Source organism: Grus americana, chromosome 9 (assembly GCF_028858705.1).
Source record: "Grus americana isolate bGruAme1 chromosome 9, bGruAme1.mat, whole genome shotgun sequence".
Taxonomy (NCBI): domain Eukaryota; kingdom Metazoa; phylum Chordata; class Aves; order Gruiformes; family Gruidae; genus Grus; species Grus americana.
Window position 1 is genome coordinate 7,677,485 of NC_072860.1, and position 22,011 is coordinate 7,699,495.

Genomic DNA, 22,011 nt, shown 5'->3' on the forward strand with positions numbered 1-22,011 from the left:
TTGTATTCTTAAAAGAAGAAGAAAAGAAAAAACCTACAAACGTATAGGGCCTGAAACTATTAAGAGTGAAGAAGTAACCTTACAACCAACATACCTTATTCAAATATTACCTCGTATAAAATACTCCCATAGTTCAAACGTACAATAGCTTAGAAGTGCCTGAAACCCTCCTTTATGAGCAAAACTGACTGCAAACTTGTTTGTAGCACAGTGACTCGCTTCTGTCTCTTCCCATGCGCTCATGCTTATGTACTACGCTCCATTGCTGTCATGGCTTTTAGGAGCAGTAAGTGGGATCTAGCTTGTATTTTGGATAAAGTCTTTGGGCTTACTCCCTGATTCTCACTTCTTGCAAAAATGTTAGCTGTTGGAATCAACAGAAAATTGAATTAATTTATACTGTAAAACATAAATGATTGTGTACTGTGTGCATTAGAATTTGTCTGCTGGAGAGCCCTGATCCAACTCTTACCTTCTCCTGTGAATCTCCAGTTCAAAAACTCTCGCAAACAGAAGGATGTGTAGTTGGTTTGACTCTGTGGCTAGAAATGAAGGAGAGGGAGGAACACTACCACCACTCCCCAGCTGGAAAATGTTTTTTTCCTTAAAAAAAAAAAAAGGGGGGGGGGGAGTGGAGGAGAAGGCAGGATTCGGATCAGGAGCTTGGAAACCTAAGTAAACTATAAAATTAGAACTGTCCTCCCTGGGTGGTGGGGCTGCGTTTCACCATGACCTGTCCTCTAATTCAGGTTGTCAGTTTACCTCTTGGGATTGAGGTCAGGCAGAGGAACGCTACAGGGTTTGGACCGTGTGTAATCATGGATTGTCTCATAGCAGCTGGTGGATGTTAGTGAGCAAGCTCACTGTTTTAGCATCCATACACGTTCATGGCTGCTGTTTGGCTAATGCAACAGAATCTTTGTTAGTTCATAGCTAATTCACTCTACTGTAAGAACATCCTTACAATACTTGCCGGAAGAGCAAATTCTGATGATATGAAGTAGTATTTGAACTATGAGAAATTAATTGGATGCACAATGGTATGTGTAGGAGAAAGCAGATCCAACTGACAAGACCATCAAGTGAGGTGATATGGTGGGACTGTGCGTAACTCCAAGTCTCCTCCAAAGACAGTAGCTGCAGTTGCTCTGCCCTGCAAGTATTCAGTTTGTCTCTTCTAATTTCATCTTTAAAACACAATAGTATGAGGTTTCTGCAGAGAATTTTTCAGGCTATTAACAACTTTTGAGTACATAGTCTTTTGTATTATAAATATCGTAATGACTTTATCTCTGACAAAGTTGATGTCTTTTGTGTGTATAAACAACTGTATTCTATTCTCCAAAGCAAAAACATTCTGTGAGGAAAATTAAATCCTTTTATTACATGGAGAACAGTTGGACAGTTCCCGAAGCCCAAATCCTTTGTGAATTGCATTTTTTTTCTGGATGGAGGTGGAAATGTAACTGCCTTGGCAAGCATTTGCTATCATGGTAAATCACTGTTTACCTATGGAGATGATTTTTCTGTACAGTATGTTTTCTGCTTTCTGGGTAGATAAAGGCCAGAATTCTTTGTGCTGACGTCAGACACTATGCAATCCTAACATGCCCTGAAGTGATCTAGTGAATGGCAGCAGTCAGAAACCTCACTGTTCCACATGTAGGGTCCCCTAATTTGTCTTCTGCTTTTCTGCAAACCATTCTTTTCTAGATGGTCGGCACTGGTTTGCTAAAAAATAACAAAATCATTATGATGAATTAGCTCTAATCTGATGTGATGCTGGTAGCAGTGTCTGTGTATTTGATGTGTAGCTGTCAGTTGGCAGGCCAACCACCGTGCTGCTGAGCAGCTCTGGGTAAGGTTTTTTTAAAGAGCTGCAGTTGGTAAAGGCTCCAGTCTTCTGATCTGCAGATGGGTGACCGCTTTCCGCACCACCATGCACCACTAGATAAATTCCTTCTTCCTGTCCCAAAAGGAAAGAAGATGGAGAACCTCAGCACATTTCCAGGTGAAATCATACCAGTCAGGCAAAAGTACTGGTCAGCTAGAAAAACATGCCCAATCTTTTTGCTAAGTATGTTGACTCTGTGGACGTGCAGAATCGAAGCATACTTGATTGGCTCCATCCTGCTGTTTATGGGGCAGTGGCCACTGCTTGCCGTGACCCAAGAGTAGGGGCCACGCAGATAAGTAGCTTGGCTGGCAGGGCAGCGTGACAAAGCTGGCAGAAGTATCCAGGGTTGCAAGTGGAACCGCAGGAGTATGTGAAGCACACACGCTCTTTGAAGCGACTGCAGACTGCAACGAAAAAACCCTGCAGCCATTTGCCATAAACACCGGTGCCAAATGTTTAGTGTCTGCGCGACTACTTTGATCATCCAGTATTTGCCTAGGTTCTGCATAGACATGTCAAAGTAGGTGCGTAAAGGGAATTTAGACATTCCCTAAATCTGCAGAATTAATTTTAGAATCTGTTTTAGCGATACATGAAAAATTGGTGTATTTGAAAGATGATCAGCTTGTAGTATTAAACAAGTGCTCCTGCTGGTAGAGCAGAATCGGCCCCTACGAGGGGAAAGGCTGATTAGCCGGGAGCTGCTTTGTTGGCAACAAATCCTGGCGAATACTTTGCAAGTTATGAAATGACTTCACTTGCATCAGCTGAACAAGGGGGTATGTTTGTTTTATCTTTTTATTGAAATTCGTGGAACTCTCCTTTGACGAGGACTTGAAATTGGCATTCCTTACAAAGGGCCATGACAGCTTCCAGCCGCGCTTCCCGGGAAGCATGGGAAGCGTTCGCGGGCGGAGTCACCAGCAGTAACCATTTTGGTTAGCCGTTTGTGCTGCATCTCCAGGGGACTGATGGCCATCTGCTCAAACGCTGGAAGCAGAGGAAGTTGAAAAACAGGGCTTTGATGTCGGGGAACTCGGACGAGACGCCCGGTCTCGGTCCCGGAGCCTCTCGCTGGTCTCTCCCAACTGCGGTCGTGAGAGCAGTCGGGCTCAGAGGGCCGAGACCGTCCGGCCGCGGGCAGCAGCGGGCGCCCCCTCCCTGCCCCACGCCCGGCTGTGGGAACCGCGGGCCGCCCGTCCCGCCGCCCTGGGCACACCCCCCACCCCCCCCCGCCCCCGCACGGGGAAGCCGCGGGCGGGGAGCGGAGGCGGAGCGGGCCGGGCCGGGCAGCGCAGCCCCGCCGGCAGCCGGGGCGGGGCGGGTCCCCCCGCTCGGGGGCGGGCGGCGGGCGGCAGGGGGCGCTGTCGGGCGGCGCGGCCGCTTGGGGGCGGCGCTCGCACGGGTCGGGCGCTCGGCGGGCTGCCGAGCCGGAGCCGTGGCGTGGCGGCGGGCAGCGGCTCCGGCCCCGGCGGAGGCGCTGAGCGCGGCAGGGCAGGGCAGGTAAGGGGGCGCTGCGGGCGGGGGTGTCCTTCCCCCCCCCCCCCCCGCCGCCGGGCAGGTGGGACGGCGCCTTTGGTGCGCTGCCGAGGAGCGCTCGGACTAGTGCCCCGGTACGACCCGGCTGTATCTGCGGTGCCGCGGTCCCCCCCGTTAAATACTCGGCGGCTCTGGCGGGCGGTTGCTGCCGACGCCCGGGAAGAGAGGGAGTGGCGACCCAAACGTTTACGGCGCGGCGGGAGCGGCCGCTCCGCGCCCGGCTCCGAGGGTCGGGAAGGGTCCGCTGCGGTCCCGCCTGCCCCGCGCACCGGGGAGCCCTCACGCCCCCGGGGCCGGGAGCAGAAGAAGGGCGGGCTCGGCCGGGCCGGGTGAACCGGCCCGGGGGGCTCGGCCGGCGGGGAGCTGCCCCCGGGAGCGCCCAGCCCGGCCGCCTCCGCGGGGCCTCGGCGGGATAAACTTTGCCGCTCGGCTGGTACTGCGGGCGGACACCCAGGTCTCGGTACTGAGGGGCGCAGTTGGATGCGGGTGAGCGGTCCGTGCGGTTCAGCGGCTTCGGACCGGGGGTGCGTACGCACGTCGTGCGAGGCGAGAGCCTGGGCTGGGCTGGGCTGGGCTCGTCCGTCCCTCCGAATCTCCGTGGTGACAGACGTGGTGTTTCCCAGCGTGGCTGGAAAATGGAACAGTGCTGTTGTTGCAGAGCTGCAGTGCTCCTCCGGTGGGCTGATACTTTCTCATCTATTGTTGGTTGATACACTGTGGCTGGAGTGATGGAACTTACTTGAATTTATCTTTTTTTTTTTTTTAATGCCTGTTGTCTTTAATGTATCTGACAGCAGCCCCTTTCGTTGTATATATTTTAACCTAAATATTTTTAGAGCCTTGAACAGACCTCTTGGTGCATTTCTGCGCTGCAGGTTCCTGAAAAATAATCCTGAACCTTTTGACAAGCATGGACTTTCCATCGGAAGTGGGTTCTGACATGGAGATTGTCTTGGCCTTCATGCAGAATGTTGCACTTGAAAATAAAAAAAAAATTAAAACCAAAAAAATCTGTGAAAGTATTTTTTAAAATGCTAGGAAGTAAGGGGTTAAATAATGTATTTGTAAATACTGTAACCTGAATTTCTGGACAGATCACTACATAAAGGCTGGGACAATAGAAACGGTGGTGGGAATAGTGTGTGTAACGACCTCATAAGCCTTTTATTTTGTTTGGCTTTAGAGTCTGAGATAAGCATCAGGTTCAGACCTTAAATTTTCTCTTACAAATTTTACCAATATGGTTCCATGTGGATGAAAAAACTACAGAGTAAGTGGCTCTATCCTTGACTAACTGCAAAAGCTGTCATGTATAATAAGTTATTGTGCCAGTATTACAATAGTAATGGGATATTAAACCAACACATTTTGGCAGTAAGTAGCTGTAATGCTTATGCCCCGTTTTGACGTCTGTAGAAGGAGGATTAGCTCAGACAGAATTTGTAGTGGGAGGGTGAGTGGGATGAAAAGCAAAAGCTGCTTAATTTTAATCTTCTCAAAAAGGTAACTAAAAGTAGCGCACATGGTTAAAACACATATGCTTCTCTCTCTAATGGCTTTTAATTGTAGTCTTTTAAATATTTTATGTAAACAGCAGTGCTGAAACATTAATTTTTATAAGATTCAATACATACTAAACAAGCTCCCTGTTGTGCAAAAGAGGAAGTATAGAGGAATAGCAGGGTCTCGTGTGAAGGCCTGACAAGAGCAGAGCTATAAAGCTGCGTTGGGGTAACTAAACCTCTGCGTACCTAAACAGAGGTGTACCTCTGGTGTTAAGACTTCAGGCGTTTAGTTATATTGTTCCAGTTTCATAATTGTGAACTTGCTTTTTTCTAACAGCCTTCATTTGTCTTTTTGTTTGTTTGGGTTTTTTTTAATTTTTAAAAAGAAGGCATCTTGGCATGAATGCACACAAAAAGCAATGCTTCTGGGTATGCAAAGCTGCTGTCCTTCATGAACTATGCTTTTACCAGTGGTTTTACAACGGGGTGTATATTTTTTACATGCTTATCTTCCCTCACAACCTCCTTAGATGAAAGAAACCTTAAGTGTCCTGTGAGGTTTCTTACCTAGGTCTTTGTTACCTTTCACAATCTCATAGGAGGCCTTTGAAACTAGACTTTGGTTGAATTTTTCTAGATGTTTTTTCTGCTGAAGTTGCAGATTTTTGAATTTTTTTAATTACAAAAGGCTTGTATTTTAAGTGTTTCTGCATATTATTGCCCCAAAAAGGAACGATGAATTCGTGTAGTCCTAAGAGCGGCTTTTATCTGGATTTATGGTCAGTTCTAATTGCATATTCTCTTCCTCTCCCCAAGTTTTTTATTAAAAGAAGGCAATCGATATGCAAAAAGCCACCGTGAGATGCATGTTTCTCACAAATGTACATCAAATGAGCGTAGGAATTAAATGTTAAGCCACCTACTAACATATGCTTTGTGATTTAGATATGATTAGGTTTGTGGTTTATGATGGGTGCTACAAAGGAGGTGGTGGTACCTTCATTGTTCAAGAGGGCGGGGTCTTAATCTGCTTCTACCAAACGATGAAGGCGCTCTCTCAAGGAGCGTTGGGAAGTGCACACAAAACCTGCAGCTGTTGCTTTAGGCGTTAAAGGAATCATTTGGTGAAGGATGTATGAGAGGATTAAAGAAGAGGGAGTTGGTTATAGGTAACACAGGAAGGTTTTGGGAGGTACTGGTAGATGCGCAGGTAGTTACTGTGGCAGCTCAACTGTGCTGGTGAGCACTTGGCTAGCACACACAAATGCTGCTAGACAGCAGCCTCAAGAGCGAGGAAGGATTTGCTTAAAAAACCCAAATGTTGGACAGACGGCGCGGTTTGGGTCAAAACTGTTCCAGCAGCATGTCGCGTTTGGGAAGGGTTTGAATGTAGCCTCTGATCTTGACTCAACTGGGAGAAGGGAGTAGGGTCAGTAAGTGAGCTATGCATTGATTTGTGTTCAGAAGGTTGTATTTAAAAATACTCTGGCTTGGATGGTAAATTTTATTTAAAAATGAAGACTTAAATTGTGTAGCAAAAAGGGAAGAAATGCCAAATGCCTGGGAGGAGACTTTAAATGTAGATTTCATGCAAGATTTCTGCTTGCATGAGTTTAACTGTCATGGTAATTTTACTGGAATTGTACTGAAATATTGCAGTACTGATAAAAAGATTGTGCTTTAAAATAGATCTTTTTATTCTTCTTTGAAATGTTTTCTGTAACGAATGTATAGTATAAATTACATAGAAGTAGAAATAGTAATGGAAACAGTTGATAATAAAGCTACATATAGGATGATGATGACTGAAGGTTTATGTAGCAGCTTTCCAGAAAGATACTGGAAATGTTGTACAAACCATGACACGCTTCATGTTCTGTTAAAATCAGGCTGCGCTTTGGTGAAACCCAAGTGGCGTCCCCTTAAGCAAGCGTTTTGTTTTGCAAACCATTTAGGGCAGAAAATTTTGGAAATTTTATTGTCTAAAAATTGTAGTGGAGGATACATGAGTCTTGACTTATGTCTACACAGGAGCACGTGAGCTTTGCCTGGGTTTAGGTTAGAATTCAAAATTAGTGTTCTTGTTTGTCTTGAAAGTATTAGGTGGTCTCTGATTACAGCTGGGTGAGACATTTTCTTGCTCAGTGAAGAAATAAAGAGTGGGAAGGTGTACTGTAAGAATCCTGTTTAGGATTCATTTTTATTAAAAAAAAAAAAATCAGATAATGTCATTTTACTGTGCTCTGATAATACCTGAATCATAAATGTAATGGTTCATCCTAAACAGCAAAAAAAGAGCATTTTTTCCATTGTGCGAGACGATAATGGGAACATTTGCCAGGAGGGCTACAAAGGTGGATGGTAAGTGTGTGATTCTGCACTGAGTGGTTCTGATGACAGGCACAGGATTCAGAGCAAGATTGACAGGCTATTTCATATTGATTAGAGAGGTAAACTGGGCATTGAAAAGCTAGATAGCTGGCATATTTCTTAAGAATAACTGATTTTTGGAAGCTGAAATAATTAGGGTTATTTGTTTGTGCCACATGATAAAGACATTTTTCAGAAATGCTGTTTGGAAATACTAGTTGGTGACTGTTATCCAGCTGTTTCATCCATAGTTTCTACAGCCACCTTAAATTTTTTTCATGTACCAAGAATGAAGTCAGTTTCCCCCCTGAAAGCTGTTGCATGATTCGTGGCTTCCCTTGTGAAAATAAAAAAATAAACACCATAACTTCATCTCAATGTCCACTGTGATAAATTCCACAATTCCCTATGTAGTGGAAGATACCGTACTATGTTTTCCTAACGCTGATAGTCTCTGGCGATAAAAAGGGAGGCCCTGTGAATACCTGGTACACTCTGTTGTTTGCGATGATTTTAAAAGGACAAAGCAACGCTGACACCGGATCTTTCGCTTTGCCATGTTTTTCATGCTTTGTTCCTCTTCCTCACCTCTGTGGTTAGGATGTTGGTTTCCTGATTGCCCCTGAAGTAGAAGTCTGAACACAGGCTTGCATTTCTGTCTGGGAAGACTTTCGGGTATCTTCATGAGGAGCTTCTGTTGGGCCAACACATTGTGAAAACAACTTTGTGGAACTAAGCAACAAGAGTGTGGGCAATGGGCCTTTCAGATGAAGTGCTGCGACATCGTGTTTAGTGCCAGCGCTGTTTACCTAAACCTATTTTTATTTTTTCTTTTGAAGAAAAAGCTCACCTGCTTGCACCTTTGTGTTTGGGTTGTCTCTAACTGTAAGATGGCATGTTTCTAGAGGTTAGCTTCTGCTGCTGCCATGAGGATCAAGGCAAAAACCAGGCATGCCCTTTTGCCAGCAGCACGGCAGTTTTTCCAGTCCGTTGCCTGTGTTATTCCCTACTCAGCTATCCAGCAGCCAGGCAAGTTGGCAGTTGTGCGAAGTGTTGTGGGGAAGAAAGGGCAGCAGAAAACGCTGACTGTCTGCTAATGCATCTGTGTAATCACCATTCTGGGGTTAGGTTGCAGGAAGATGACAAAATTGCTGAACAAAGTCTGTTTATTCTTTTTTTTCTTCTTTTTTTTTTTTCCCCTCTCCAGTATGAGCTGCCAGCTGTTGGTGCTGCAGTGGGTAATAGTATAACCTGCGGAGAGAAAAGTTTTCCATTTGGAAGGCAGGAAACAGAAGTGTGTATCTACCCTGTCATTTCAAATCCTCGGGACTGCATAGAGGTGATTGAATATGGGAGTGTTGGGTGACCTGATATATGATGATAGGTGGAACAGATCTCATAGCAGGGCCATAGTCAGGAGAAAAAATATTTTGGGATCAATATTTTGGGTCAAAATATAGCTTGAGCACAAAGATAGAATAGAAATGTAATCAGTAATGAAATAAATGTCAGCCCTTCCATCCTTCTTGCACAAACACTTCTAACATCAGTTTATTGCACTGCCATTTTTCACATGTGTAATTTAGCTGATTTAGTAAAATTGTGTTTTACTTCATGGAAAACTCTCAGTAATGGCCAAACCACCAGACGTGAATTGCTACATTTTAGGATAAGCTGAAGGCATGGCTAGCTAATGGGTACAGGTGGAGTTGTGGGTGAGGTGCCAGGGGAACTCAGCAGGTTCAGATTCTGGCAGTTTTCCAGAGGATGAGGGATAAAGGACCAGCCGAAGAGGGGATACAAAGTGAGATGGCGAGCAGGCTGAAGAGCTTGGAGTGATTAAGTCAGCAAGCTCTTGAGACTTAACTAGAATCTCCCCAAATCCATTCAATTTGAATACTGCCAGCAAATCAACCTAATTGTGTGAACTCCTGAGAACTGCGGTTGTGTGACCTTTCCGCATTAGAACATATACCTGTGCAGGAAGGTTATAAACAGACTCAGGGTAAGATCATCTGGAATTAAAAGAATAAGGACAGATTTGGGAGCTCAGGTCCTACTTGCAAATCCATCTAACCTGAGTAGAAGGGCAGATGTGCAGAGGGAAATATTGTCCTTCATACTAACATCATCTCAAACATTGCATAGGATAACTTTGACCTGGTGTGGGAAAATAAGCATTTTTTTCCTACGTTTATGAGCTTTCTGCACGGATGTGTTTATTCAACTTGACTTCACTGGTTAATTGCAACTAGCTTTGAGTGCATCCCTGCAATGTTTGCTTTCAAAGTTAGTGCCAGAAGAAGATATTTGCAGCAGAATACAACCCCTGACACTGGAGCAGAGGGAGGCAGGTTCCTGTTCAGAGACAGAGATTGGAAATGCATGCAGAGGGGACTGTTATAGTAGGAGAGGGAGTTGTTCAAACAATTGAAATTGTAAAAAGTAAAAAAAAAAAAAAAACAAAAAACCAACAGTATAACAAGTCAAGCACATTGACTACTTTGCCTTTGCATGCTTTTTGGAGCTACGATGTTATCTGATCAGCCAGTGGCTGTGATCTGTGTGTGATTAGGATCTGTGCTCATACAATTACGAGCATATGGTATACCGTTTTAAAATTGTAAGTTTAAAATAATTACATTCTGGTGCTGTTCTTTAAGAATTATTTAATTGTCTGTATGTTCTGGAATGGTTTTGCTGCCAATTAAGATTCAGTGCTGGCCCAGAGCCATCAAAATCATAAGGTTTCTTTCAAGTTTCATAATCATGTGAAAATAGAGTTGTTCAGCTTCCTTTAAGGAAGTAAAGGCGCTTCCTTTCGTTTTGTTTTCACTTTCCCTGCAGTTCAGAGAGGCGTATGACCTATCATTGCATAGGAAAAGGAGTAGGAATGTGGTGACATTCCTGAAGTGGATGATGAAGAGTTGGAATTAGATTTTCCTAGAAGTAAAATTTTGTTTCCACAGGGCCCCCAAAGTGGCGTGCCGGACTGGTGGGTTGTTGCTGACTTAGGCTTTCTTCAGGTTTCTACAGAGTAACCTACACGGCTGTAGGACACTGACCTTGTTTCCAAGCAAAGAGAGGTAGTCAAGGCCAGATCAAAACACTTACTGAAAAGTTTATCCGAATGGAAGGATCTCTCAAACTAAGGGTTTGAATAGACCAAAAGAAACTGAAGTTAAGGATACTTAACTCCTCAAAATATTTCATGTTCTCATACATTTGCTGTTCAAACAAGTAAACCAAATGAGACCTATAAAATCATTGTAGCTGGAAAACCAAAGCCCAAAGCATGGAAACTTTCAACAATTCCTAAAAGGAATATGAAAATGAGAGAAGAGGTATTAAACCTGCAAAGGAATTGCAGTAGTCTTTTCAGTACTTAGGATTTGGGTATGCCATGAAGGACTTCTTAAAAAAAGGGGAATGGTTTGTAATCCAAAGTTATTTGAAGACTGTTTAAAGCTTTGTAATTTGACAGATTTTATTATAGACTGGATTTTATTCGTAGACTTAACACAACAGTGAAGCTTCTCTGCGGTTTGAAAGGACATAGTCCATGCTGTAGCACGTTCTGTTCAAAATGCAGCATCAAATTCAAAACTGCATCTGTCTGCAGAGTACCTGCTGCACGCTGAGAGACCTCACGGCAGCGGCAGGTCTGCGGGTTTCTTCCTGTTGAATGAAGTGGTCTTTGTGTTCGTTTTGCTAATCTAAAATGTGTAGGTTCCTTAGAGCTGGGGACTTTTTTTTACCTCTTTGATTCATTTGAGCAGGTTTGTAGCAGGTGTAGTATGAAATGAATAGTCCTGGTAGGCTGAGATGAGGGAAAGGAGATTTGGGAAGGGAGCAGCAAGAGAAACTTTGGTTCTTTGAAATGGTACAAAAATGCACGCGGTAGCAGCATGTGCTTGTTTTTAATGCTACTGGTAGTAGAACTTTCATGGAGCTTTTTTCTTATCTTAGTGAGGTGCAAGGACACGTTCCGAAATCTTTTATCTGTAGCAGAGAATTAATCTGCTGCAAATATGTTTCTGTGTAAACTCTGTACTCAAAGCAGTGGTCAAAGGCAGACTAGTGTGTGACCTAGAAAATGTAAAGTTTTATTTACATGCAGTTTCTCTGTATTGTCAGACAGAAAACAAAAATATTTGTTCAAAATACTCCAATTTGTTTCCTTTTTTTGTTTTGTGCTACAAAAGGGGGGTGCTGTTAATCAGCTTTCAATGATGCTTTGTCCTGTTATTTGGTAGGCTTTATGTTCTTTCTTTTACCTAATAGGTGCATAACAAATCCTTATTATGCGTTCATAATTAGAAAACCTGAAAGGTACTGCCTATTGAGTGTAGATGTTTGTTTCTCTTAAAGTGCACAGGTGTGAAACCCCAGGGTGTACGAAGGCCCATGGTTTGCTCTCATGTTTGTAGAAATTGATTGCACATCCATTACAAATAAAAAAATAACAGCAGCGCTGTAAATTGACTGTAACAAGAGCTGGAGTGAGGGCGTATTTGGGCTTAGCACCTGATTTCTGTAAACTCCGAAGCAGGAAAACCCAATCAAATCTGCTGTAGTGCGTTTTCATTCCTACGTGGTGGTGGCTTGCTTGGTAGCATACTGGTTTAGAAACAAGCCCGGCGAGGTAACCCGGGTACATCACGCGGCACTGCAGCACTCGTCACCATTCCTTCCCTGGATGCGTCCTGCGAATGCCATCTATGGATCCTACACCGGATGCAACCAGCAATAGCCAAATTAAAACTTGGGTCATATTTAGTGCTTGCAAGCAGCAACATAAATGCAGACTTAAATAAAAACATTTTGCTGATCAAAAGAGATTGACGTGTTTCCAACTTGTGCACCTGCAGCTTTTTTGGCGAATAACTGAGGAAAGAGAACACACTGTGTGTGTTATGTATACCTTTGGTATAGAGATATGTTGTATATATGAAATACGTAGGGTTTTGTTGTTATTGTTGTGGTGTTTGTTTTGTTTGTTTGTCTTTTAAATGTACAGGTACTGACAGAATTAAGATCATCCAAAACCTACTAGGAAGCATGAGAAAGTAATCAGTTGGGTAGGTGGGACTTGAAAATATGTAGAGATACAGACTCTGTAAAAAGGACCAGATTAAAGAGCGAAGAGATGGTTTGCAGTGACGAGTGACAGAGTAAGTATCCTGTTTTCCTCTGGAAAACAGCAATGAAGGGGAGAATGTATGGCACCTACTGAAAGTAAAGGAATACTTCTGTACAGCTGATGGAAAGCAGGATCAGCATCACATCTGTAAGTTGGAACCCAGAACCCTTGCAGAAGGGCAAACATTCGTAACGGGAGGTGTCAGTACTCAGGCAGTTGTTGCCAACGTACATCTCTGTGGAAGGACCGGAGTTCACAGGGTCCTGTGGGTGCAGCGTGGAGCTCCGCCTGTGTGTCTCCCTTTATGTGGAGCAGAATTTGGAGAAGAGGTTCTTGTCTCAGCTCTGAGCCCCCCGGAGAGATGGGATATGACAGAGCATCGGTGACTCAACAAGTATGACTAAATATCCTAATCAACAGAGAGAGAATGCATGAGCTGGCAAGCATGAATTTTGATGCTGACCATCACTTTGTCCTCTGATCTAAACAGATGTCTACATCTGGCAGAAAGTAGAACATAAAGGAGACTACAGACAAGTTGCAATAAACATTCCACAGTTGTTTCTATGTGCAATCCTCCTTTTCCTCTTTGTTTACAGTCAGAGCTAATTTAGACTCTTGTAAGTTCCTCCAGGCAGGGGTATGGCATCTCTGAGTCCTGGCTGATGGGAACGCTTGATGTTCTTTATAAATAGACTGGTGAAGCTGGTAGGAAAAAAAAAAAATGCCTCTGTCGTCAGGATGCTGCCAGAGCCTGGGCATGAAGGCAGCAAACTGCCTCCAAGCTGAATCTCCAAAGGGGTAAGCTCTGGGAAGAGGGCAAAAGGAGACTAAGTTTAAAATGTTTTTATTTATTTATTTATTTTAAAGGGAAGGATGTGCAGGACACAGAAATTATATCTGAATTGCAGCTGTTCAGAATTTCTCACGTGTACTGATAATTTTAGGAGTAGCAGAGAGGCTGGAGAAAGAAAAGAGTGGTCTAGGGCAATGGCATCATCCAAAAGGAATTAGATATTTACAGTACCTTACATTTTGGCTCTATAGTTTCCTTCATCTCTAAGTTAGTTCATGCATTTACTTTTTTTTTATTCTCATTAATAGTCCTAGGAACTATTTATTATGTAGAAATAACTGCAGTACTGATACGCTTTAGTGATTCCATGTCAAAAATTATTGTGCTTCGTCTTAAAAAACCAAACCGAAACACTTGAACACCAAACCAGGTTGTTTAGGTGTGAATTTGGAATGTTACTGAATGAAAAAGATATTTACAGGTCACAAATAAGGTATTTCTTCCAAAAATTCTTGTTTGAATTGTCAGAAGCATTTGATTTTAGGAGTGGTTCCTTGCAAGGTGATTTGTGGTCAGAGTACAAGGGAAGTAAGGTGATACGCTTAAGTGGTATTGTGTGAAAAAGATAAAAGAATCAAACACTTAATGATCTTTTCATGCTTTTTAACAGTTTCCATGCTTTTCTTTTCTCCACAGTTACATTTGTTCAAGAAAACATTGGCGTAACTTCATCAGAAAACTGATGTAAGTCTAAGGAAATTCTAGAAACCAGGAGATTTCTGGCTGCAAAATAAGTCAACTTCCAATGCTGGGAAGCCCATAAAGGGTGGTTGTAATGTTACCACGTGGCATTACATTAACTACAACGTTAATGCACTGAACATGACTATAGATGTCTCTGCATCTCATGCGTTTATTGCCCTTTTTTAAGAGTTTCATAGACTTGTGGATTCTAATTTAAATAAATATATTCTAAAGGACTTGGGCTGACAAAAATCAAATGCAAACCTAAACTATGTACAAACTTGTTCTGCTTGTGTCTCTTAGCTGCTGGTCTTGGAAAGAAGGCAACTCGTAATAGTGATTTGAGTAGGACAGAATTGCAAAGCTGGAACCTGTCCTTTGAAGGATGTAAGCTGAAGACTGCTTTCCCACAATTTCCTGCATAAAACTGTGACAGTTCTGCTCAAACCCGAAAGCTGGTTAGGAGAAAGATGTTGAAAGTGTTCGCCGTGTTATCTGCTTGTGCACCTTGAGATTTAAAAGCTAAGATCTCGGAGTCAAGTGAACCTTTTATTTTGAGAACAGCAGATTACCTTCAAGGTGTGGTCAAATTTCAGTAGGGCTAATGGTCCCTTCATCGCTTCTGAATGCTAAGCAGCTCTTCACCTTTACTTATTAAATCCAGCGGTCAGTTTGCTGTGTGGTGAAAATAATGAGTGCTGTAGAGAGGGACAAAATTGTTTAAGAGCTCTGTTTGATGCCTTAGCTTTAATAAAGAGAGAGCTTGTGTTGGTTGCTTTGACAGACTGGGCAACACTGCTGTGCTCTTTTCAATTGCTGTTGCACATCTCAAGACCAGCTGTGCCGGTATGAAGATTTTGGAACAAAACTTGGAATAGGAGAAAAGAGAAATTTAGATGTAGGCATTTTAATATTCTAAACACTAAAATATGTTCAACTTTAGCAACTTAGCTGTCTTTTTTTAATCAGATGCGTGCTGCTAAAATGTTAATTAATCTGAAAATAAAATTATCTTATAAGTAGCTATTAGTTTTTATGTATCAACACGTAGCTATGCTTTATTAGCTAGGTGCTGCTTCCTGCTGTTTCCGTGCAGGATTCCCATGGAGTGGTACACGTTAGGTTTTTTTACCATGGTTTTCCTTATCTTCACTTTTTTTTTTATGAGGCTGCTGACCTGTTTGTACTTTCAGTCAAGTTCTGTGTTTCCTGTGGTTACTAACTTCCAGCTTAAGTCATGGAGTGGGCATGAGTAACATTACTGAGCAGTTTTTATTTAATTTTTTCAATGATGAGCTGGTTTTACTTTTTTAGAAATGCAGTTTTTTATGCCAAGTTATGTGACCTATTTCTCATAAATGCTTTTTAAAGAAAATGGAACGCTTGTTTCCTTCTGATGGGGAGAATGAAGAATTATGATTAACGATATCGCCGATGCTAACTTTGTTACTTCATGTTGCTATGTGAAACGCAACTTCAGTGCTGCAGGAATTACGTGTCCAATTTAAATTGCTGACGTTACGGTCAGCTGCAGGGGTTTTGTGAGGGTTTCCTCAACGTGACGATTACAAGCATGAGTAACTAAGCAGGTCGTACTGACCGGAGAATTGGTTCTCCTGAGTGTTCCTGTTTCCTCTTTGTTCTGGTGCCATAGATATTTGTAACGCTGGTCGATTTGGTCATAACCACGAGATCCCAGCCCCTATATCTCATTCCTGCAGGAAACAAAAGGAAATCCTTTGAAGCACCAAGGAAAAGGTTTGACTTGCGCCACTTGCTGACACAGCTATTTTCTGCACTTTCCAATTTAAGTGTACGAAGTTCTTCAGCTGGCTGAGAATGTGTCTGGATGCTGGAGGTGTGGGTTTTACTAGACGAAAAATGTACTGCCTGGTAGTCTGCTGCCAAATGGCTGGGGAACAACTGATGGAGCATCATGAGTTAAAGTGCAAGTAAAGGCAGAAGTCTTCATTATAATTGTATCAGGAACTGTCACCTTCATTTCAGATGTCTTCAAAACAGGTTTTGTCAGAAAATAAGCCTGCAGATGTAGATGAAAGATAAAAGATGCATCAAAAAGCAATTACAATTAAAAACTCTCTCCTGCAGTGTGGAGACATCAGACTAGTAAGTGGGTCCCTGTGTTCTTCCGTGGCTTTTTCTAAAGCTGTCTGACTCTTACTCCAAATCAGCCTCATGTTGTCTGTAAGCCTTTTGCTCTCCCTCCTAGGCTCTAGAAGCTTGCTACAAAATACATCTCTGTCTGTCTTTGGATTATAGTTAGGTAGACTCGGTGCTGCCTGCCTTTTTGGGCAAAGTCACCGTTTCTCTCTGCTGTTTCCTTGTGACCTCTTTTGCTCGTTTGTAGTTCAGTAGACAATGTCATTTTGATGTACCACATCAGATAAATACAGTAATTTTATTGAGGCAGACTTTGAAGAGTACTATTGATTATTTATGGAGACATGCTATTTTAATCAAGTAAATTCATTTAAGCTGTCATGGTGAGTCAGTGTAATAATGTGCTTACGCTTCGTGCTGGATGGGAGGTTGGTATTGTAGATGGATACGGGTGATTTAGAGGATGTAACAGTATCAGTCAATTGGCACAGAAGTTTGGCAGTGGTGATTTAGTGTCACGTCTAACCTCACAAGCGCTTTGAAAGCATTGATGTCACGTTATTTTCAGGGACCAACATAAAATAATCAAAAGAAATAGTTTAGCTAGTCATCCCTGCAAAAAATGCCTTCTTTCTGCTTTGCACAGGAGGAGGGGATGCCGAGGGGGAGGTTGCGTGTGGAGCACTCGCTAGCAGTGCTCGGCTAGTGCTGAACAAAAAGTAGGTTAGTCATGCCAGCTGGTCTGCTGGGAGCCGCCTGCTTAGTCTAGGCTCCTAGCAGACATGCTGCTCTCCCAGCCTCTCTAGGTAGTTAGTAACTTTTCCAGTGAAGTAGCCTTTGAATTGTCTGCATTTTGATATAGGATGCTTTATTAACAACTATCCTTCAGAATATCTAGACCACTTATGCGTGTCACGCTTATAATTAGTGCTGCCAAAATAAGTTTGGGGTTCTGTAGGTCATCTTCTTCAAGTCTTGCATTCATAGAATCATTTAGGTTGGAAAAGACCTGTAAGATCATCAAGTCCAACCATTAACCTAGCACAGCCAAGTCCACCACTAAACCATGTCCCTAAGCGCCACATCTACACATCTTTCAAATACCTCCAGGGATGGTGACTCAACCCCTTCCCTGGGCAGCCTGTTCCAATGATTGACAGCCCTTCACTGAAGAATTTTTTCCTAATATCCAATGTAAACCTCCCCTGATGCAACTTGAGGCCATTACGGTCTCGAGCAAAAGACCTGTTCTCAGGGCTGAGCATAAATCACTGCTTTGCTGGCACGCGTCAGAAGCAGCAGCCAGAACGCTGCTACTCCCCGTGCTGAGTTCCACCTCTTCTGCATCGGGGTGGTGCTTATTCACCTTTAAAACCAGTAACTACTTACTTATCTGCGAAGCAAAGAAGCCAGGCCCAAACCTGGAGGCTAGCAGGGCGGTGTTGTCGGTTGTTGATAGAATTGACCTTTGAGTACTGAGAGCCTACAGCGCGGAGATGGCGAGGCTGGGGCATGACCTGCTCTCTGGCCTGTGCGCAGAGTAAATAGATCAAGATCAATAGTCTCTAAATGTCACATTAGCAGCAGATGCTCTGCAGCGCTGCACCCTCTCGCTATGTGGTAGTACGTTCTAAAGACCCAAAATGTGTCTCGCTGTGCGGTTTGGTTTTTGATCCATCTGCGTATAAAAATATTTCTGTGGGGAGATAAGGTTGGTTAGCTTTTTATACCCCCTGCCCCGGCTCAGTTTTATCATTTTCAGCTTACAAATGCTCACTTCAGTGAGTGCTCACAATGCCGATTGTACCGTCTTCACTTAATGCCTGCTGGCCAAGCGTTGCTTTCCCCCGGGAGTACCTCCTGCGCCAGCGCGGAGGAGCAGAGGCTTCACTACTCGTACGTACGTACGTGCACCTGGCTCCCGGCAGCTCGAGACCAAGTAGGAGCTGATGACACCTTGTATTGACAGGCTCTTATTTAACAGCTACTCAACACGAGCTGTTCCTATTCCTCGTAAGCTGGAACACAGCGACTTCTGGTTTGTTAGCAGGCCAAAGTATATTTAAAAGACAAATCTTTCCGCCTTGTTTATAATTTCTCGAATGTTGCACTTAAAACTGAACGTTTTAAAACTTCTGATCTTGCAATTAAGTTTTGTTTTGTTTGTTTTTTTTCCAATTTAAGGTTAATTAAGCTTTTTCTCTAAAACATTTTTATAATCTGAGGTGTGTATGATATCCCTTTTTCCAGTCTTGTCATTTTTCCTTTTTTGTGGCAACTTTATTTTGTGCAGCAATGGTATTAATGAGTGTAGACTGTGTGCAAGACCTCTTGTTCCTGAGAGCTTTTTAATAGATTTTTACCTTCTCCTCCTTGCTAAGTCTAATTTTGCTTTTTCCTGTGGTTCCCCTTCTGTTCTTCCATCTGTTTGGTTTAACTGCTTTATTCTCTCCTGGTGTTTTGTATACACTAATCCTTATGCCTTCTACCCTCCGCAGCTTTGTTTAGTTTCAGTGGTTTAGTTCAGTTTTGTTTCAGCATACCTTTCACTAAGATATTCCAGGGTGAGCTATGGTTTTGTGAAACTGAGACTGTTAAAATCGTTCCTTCTGTCTCTTTTTTATTAAAAAACTTTATTTTTATTAGTGCTTGCACATGCCATGTGTGGTGCTGTTGGCATTTTGGAAAAATACTGTAATAGCTCCAGTTTCTTGCTTCTCAGAATCTCTAGTTCTTTCCATTTTTCCACAGTTTCCAAATGCTGTAAAGGTAGCTCTCCAAGTAAAATGAGATGGAAAGACCTCAGTCCTGCAAAATGTACGTGCAGAATATATTTCTCTTACTGCAAGCCCCGCTGCCTTTGTTTCTGGAAGATCACACTTAGGCTCTGGGTCCCATGGAAGCATGGAAGTCACCTCGGGCCAATTTGTAGATCCCACAACTCCTCTTGAGACAAACCACAACAGAGAAAATGGGAAATTCGGTGATTCGTGAGAGGTTTTAAAATACTAATGAGAAAATAAAAATCTGAATTTTGAAATTGTGGTTTTACTTGGTTTATCAGTGCTCAGAGATTAAAATCTTGCTAAGATGGTTAGTTTTGGAGCACAGAAGAGTTTTGATAAACAGGTATGTATTAATTACATGTAATCGTAAACCTCATTCTCAAAAGCAGGAAAGAAGCGAGAGAGATCTCGTTCTGTGAGCAAATAAGTGCTGGGGCAAAAAAAAAAAAGACATTGTTGGGGGAAAAAGTTATTTTCTGTCAACATGTTTGGATGTGCTGTCATAACAGAGCTCAGTTCAAAGGATCTGGGAATCTCAGAAGGTTTCTTTCAAGACCGACCAATTTCCTGCGCCACGCTGTCAGTGCTAGGAAAAGGCACCTCTTGCACATAAGAGCAGCTGGTTGTTTAAAAAAAAAAAAAGTATATGAGAACACCCCCACCCCTTCTATAGAGCCATTTTCCGATGGAAAATGGACATCTGTGACAACAGGGCACTTCAGCAAATTCTGTGCGCTTTCGGGATGTCATTTTGCAAGGAAAAGCGTGGTTTTTACTAACAGTGCATGCTTCTTGTTGCAGTATTTTCAGCAGAGGGCTGGGGTTTTTTTTATCTTTTTTTTTTTTTAAAAGCTTTTGCAATGAGTTGTTTGAGTTTTAAAGTTTTATTAAATACTATTGATTTGCAATATATTGTTCTAATCCTTGTCAAAACAGTTTAAAAATCTTGTTACACAGAATTATTCCAGGTGTTAATCTTAAGTCAATATACCTTTCTATTCTGTGTGTAATGGTATTGGTAATTTTTCTTACTCTTTATTCTCTTGAATAAGGATTGTGAACTTTGTATCAGTAAAAGGGCTACCAGTTAGAAACTATTTTTAAACCTGTGTTTAAAAGTGTGTGTACTTTTTTAACATATTATTTTATTTCTGGCGATGATTTACGAAATTGCTCTTGAGCCCTTAAGTAATAATATTCTTGTTGTGATTTGCTTTGCACAGGGGCAAGAGACTTTGTTAAATAACTTTTGACAATGTTATGATATGAGCATTAACCCTGTGTTAGCAGGAGAAAACTTAATTTTATGGGAAATGGCAATTTTTTTTGTTTACTTGTAAGTTCTGTCTTGTGGGGATATAGGTAGTCTCACAACTAGGGTGAAGACGATTCTTTGATACCGTTGTTGCCAAGTCGAATTGCCTCACGTGCTTGCCTTTAAGAAACAACCTGACACTGTCAAAAGGATATTGGAATTTTCTTTGCTATAGCTGATGCTTCCACATCTAAAATATAATTGTTGATGTTTTGTTGTTTGCAGGAACCATTGATATATGAAGATGAAACCATGAAGAGAAAGCAGAACGAATAATAATGCTTTTCCGAAACCGTTTTCTGTTCTTGCTGGCTTTGGCAGCCTTATTAGCCTTTTTGAGCCTCAGTCTACAATTCTGTAAGTGTCCTCCCCTTTTGTTTTATATATTTAGTGGTCTATAGGCGTGTTTAAAAATGACCCTGCTTAATGTTGTTTAAGCATTCTTTCTGTATTTAAATATTTGTTGGCTTTTGTTCCCGTGCTGCCCCCCTTGCCAATAGGAAAATAAATGTAAGAATAAAAATAGGTTTGGGTGCCATGTAGGAATCTCTACAATCTAGAGACTTTTCAAATGGGTTTATCTCAGCAAAAATTCTTAATTTTTTAGTGTGATTAAGTAATTGAATGTGATTGAATCCTTCCATGAAAGTAGACAAAACGCTGCTGCAATTCCTATTTTACATTGCATCAGACCAGACGGGATTGAGAAACCTGCTGTGAGAGGGTCGAGTGTAGGAACTTCTCCTTATTTGTGCCCTCGCATTAGGAAATTTTAAACAGTTGAATTGGCTCATCACAAGTGGCCGGCTTGTTTAAGAAAAGATAAATTCCGTTGTGCTTCAGATCAGCTAATCGTGGGTCATTCTGGAGGGCCGTCGTGTACTGACGAGAGAGCAGGGAGGTGGTGCTGGATGCGGGTTAGCGTGTGTCGGTAGCTGAGCGGTGTGCCATATCACTGCTTGTCGCCTGGGTCGTGACTGGTAGCGTTTGCTAGGTAAAGTGATGGTGGGTGTAAATGTAATACGTACCAATACACGCCCCTGTGATTAATTGCTGTTAGAAGGCAAGGTTGCCAGTGGGTCTGATTGCAGCTTCTTTTGCCTGTTAGGTTCTTCGTGGCTCTGCCCTTGATGTTGTATGGTTGGTTAAAAATTGCGTAGAGAGTGAGGGTCCTAGAGGAACTTTGGCGGAAATACGAAACTGAATTGTTAACAAAAATGTGCTTTATTTAGAGACGAGGAGGTAGGCATATAGGAGAGTGAATCACATTTCATCAGAAGAGGAAGTTATTTTCCACTTAATTAGAAGATAACATTTATGCAAGAGGAATTTGAGGAGGTAGAGTTGTTTGAGGGGTGCTTTGAAAAGCCCTTAAGCTACAGCAAGCAGCCACTGTGAAAACCAAAATACACGTAGAAACTTTTAAATAATGAGAACTGCAATACAGGCTAGCGGGAACCACGGTAGTTTATGACATACAGGTAGCCTGGTATTCTAACTTCTTCCAGCTTCAGCTTGGTAGTTAGTTCAAACTTGGAACAAGGACCATCTCCAAAAACTCGCTGCTTCTATCACCACGTAACACTGGTTTGGAAACCAGATAGAGTTTGGAGAGTTTAAAAAACCAAACCCAAGTCTTAAAGCCCAAACCAATTTTTCTTCTTCAATCCCAAAACAACCCACTACCTGCAAAATTATATTAGAGTCTACAAGTGCTTGGTGAGCTGCTTTCACATTAAACATAGCTGCAAATTTTTAGTCATCTCCAAATTATACTTCCTGACTAGCTTAACAT

General features: G+C 42.4%; 1 protein-coding gene across 4 annotated transcripts in view; it reads left to right on the top strand.

The window, feature by feature from the left end:
* Nucleotides 1-3,270: 3,270 nt before the first annotated feature.
* PXYLP1 (2-phosphoxylose phosphatase 1) overlaps nt 3,271-22,011 on the top strand; it is a 58,678-nt gene continuing 39,937 nt past the window's right edge. Inside the window, exons 1-3 of one of the 4 annotated variants that reach the window (XM_054835712.1) lie at nt 3,300-3,400; nt 13,947-13,994; nt 20,442-20,573. In XM_054835712.1, the coding sequence (XP_054691687.1) occupies nt 20,495-20,573 (79 nt within the window). In that variant the 5' untranslated portion in view covers nt 3,300-3,400; nt 13,947-13,994; nt 20,442-20,494. Of the gene's footprint in view, nt 3,401-3,665; nt 4,113-13,197; nt 13,256-13,946; nt 13,995-20,441; nt 20,574-22,011 lie in introns of those variants that run through there. The other 3 variants (XM_054835714.1, XM_054835713.1, XM_054835715.1) reach the window with 3 other exon arrangements.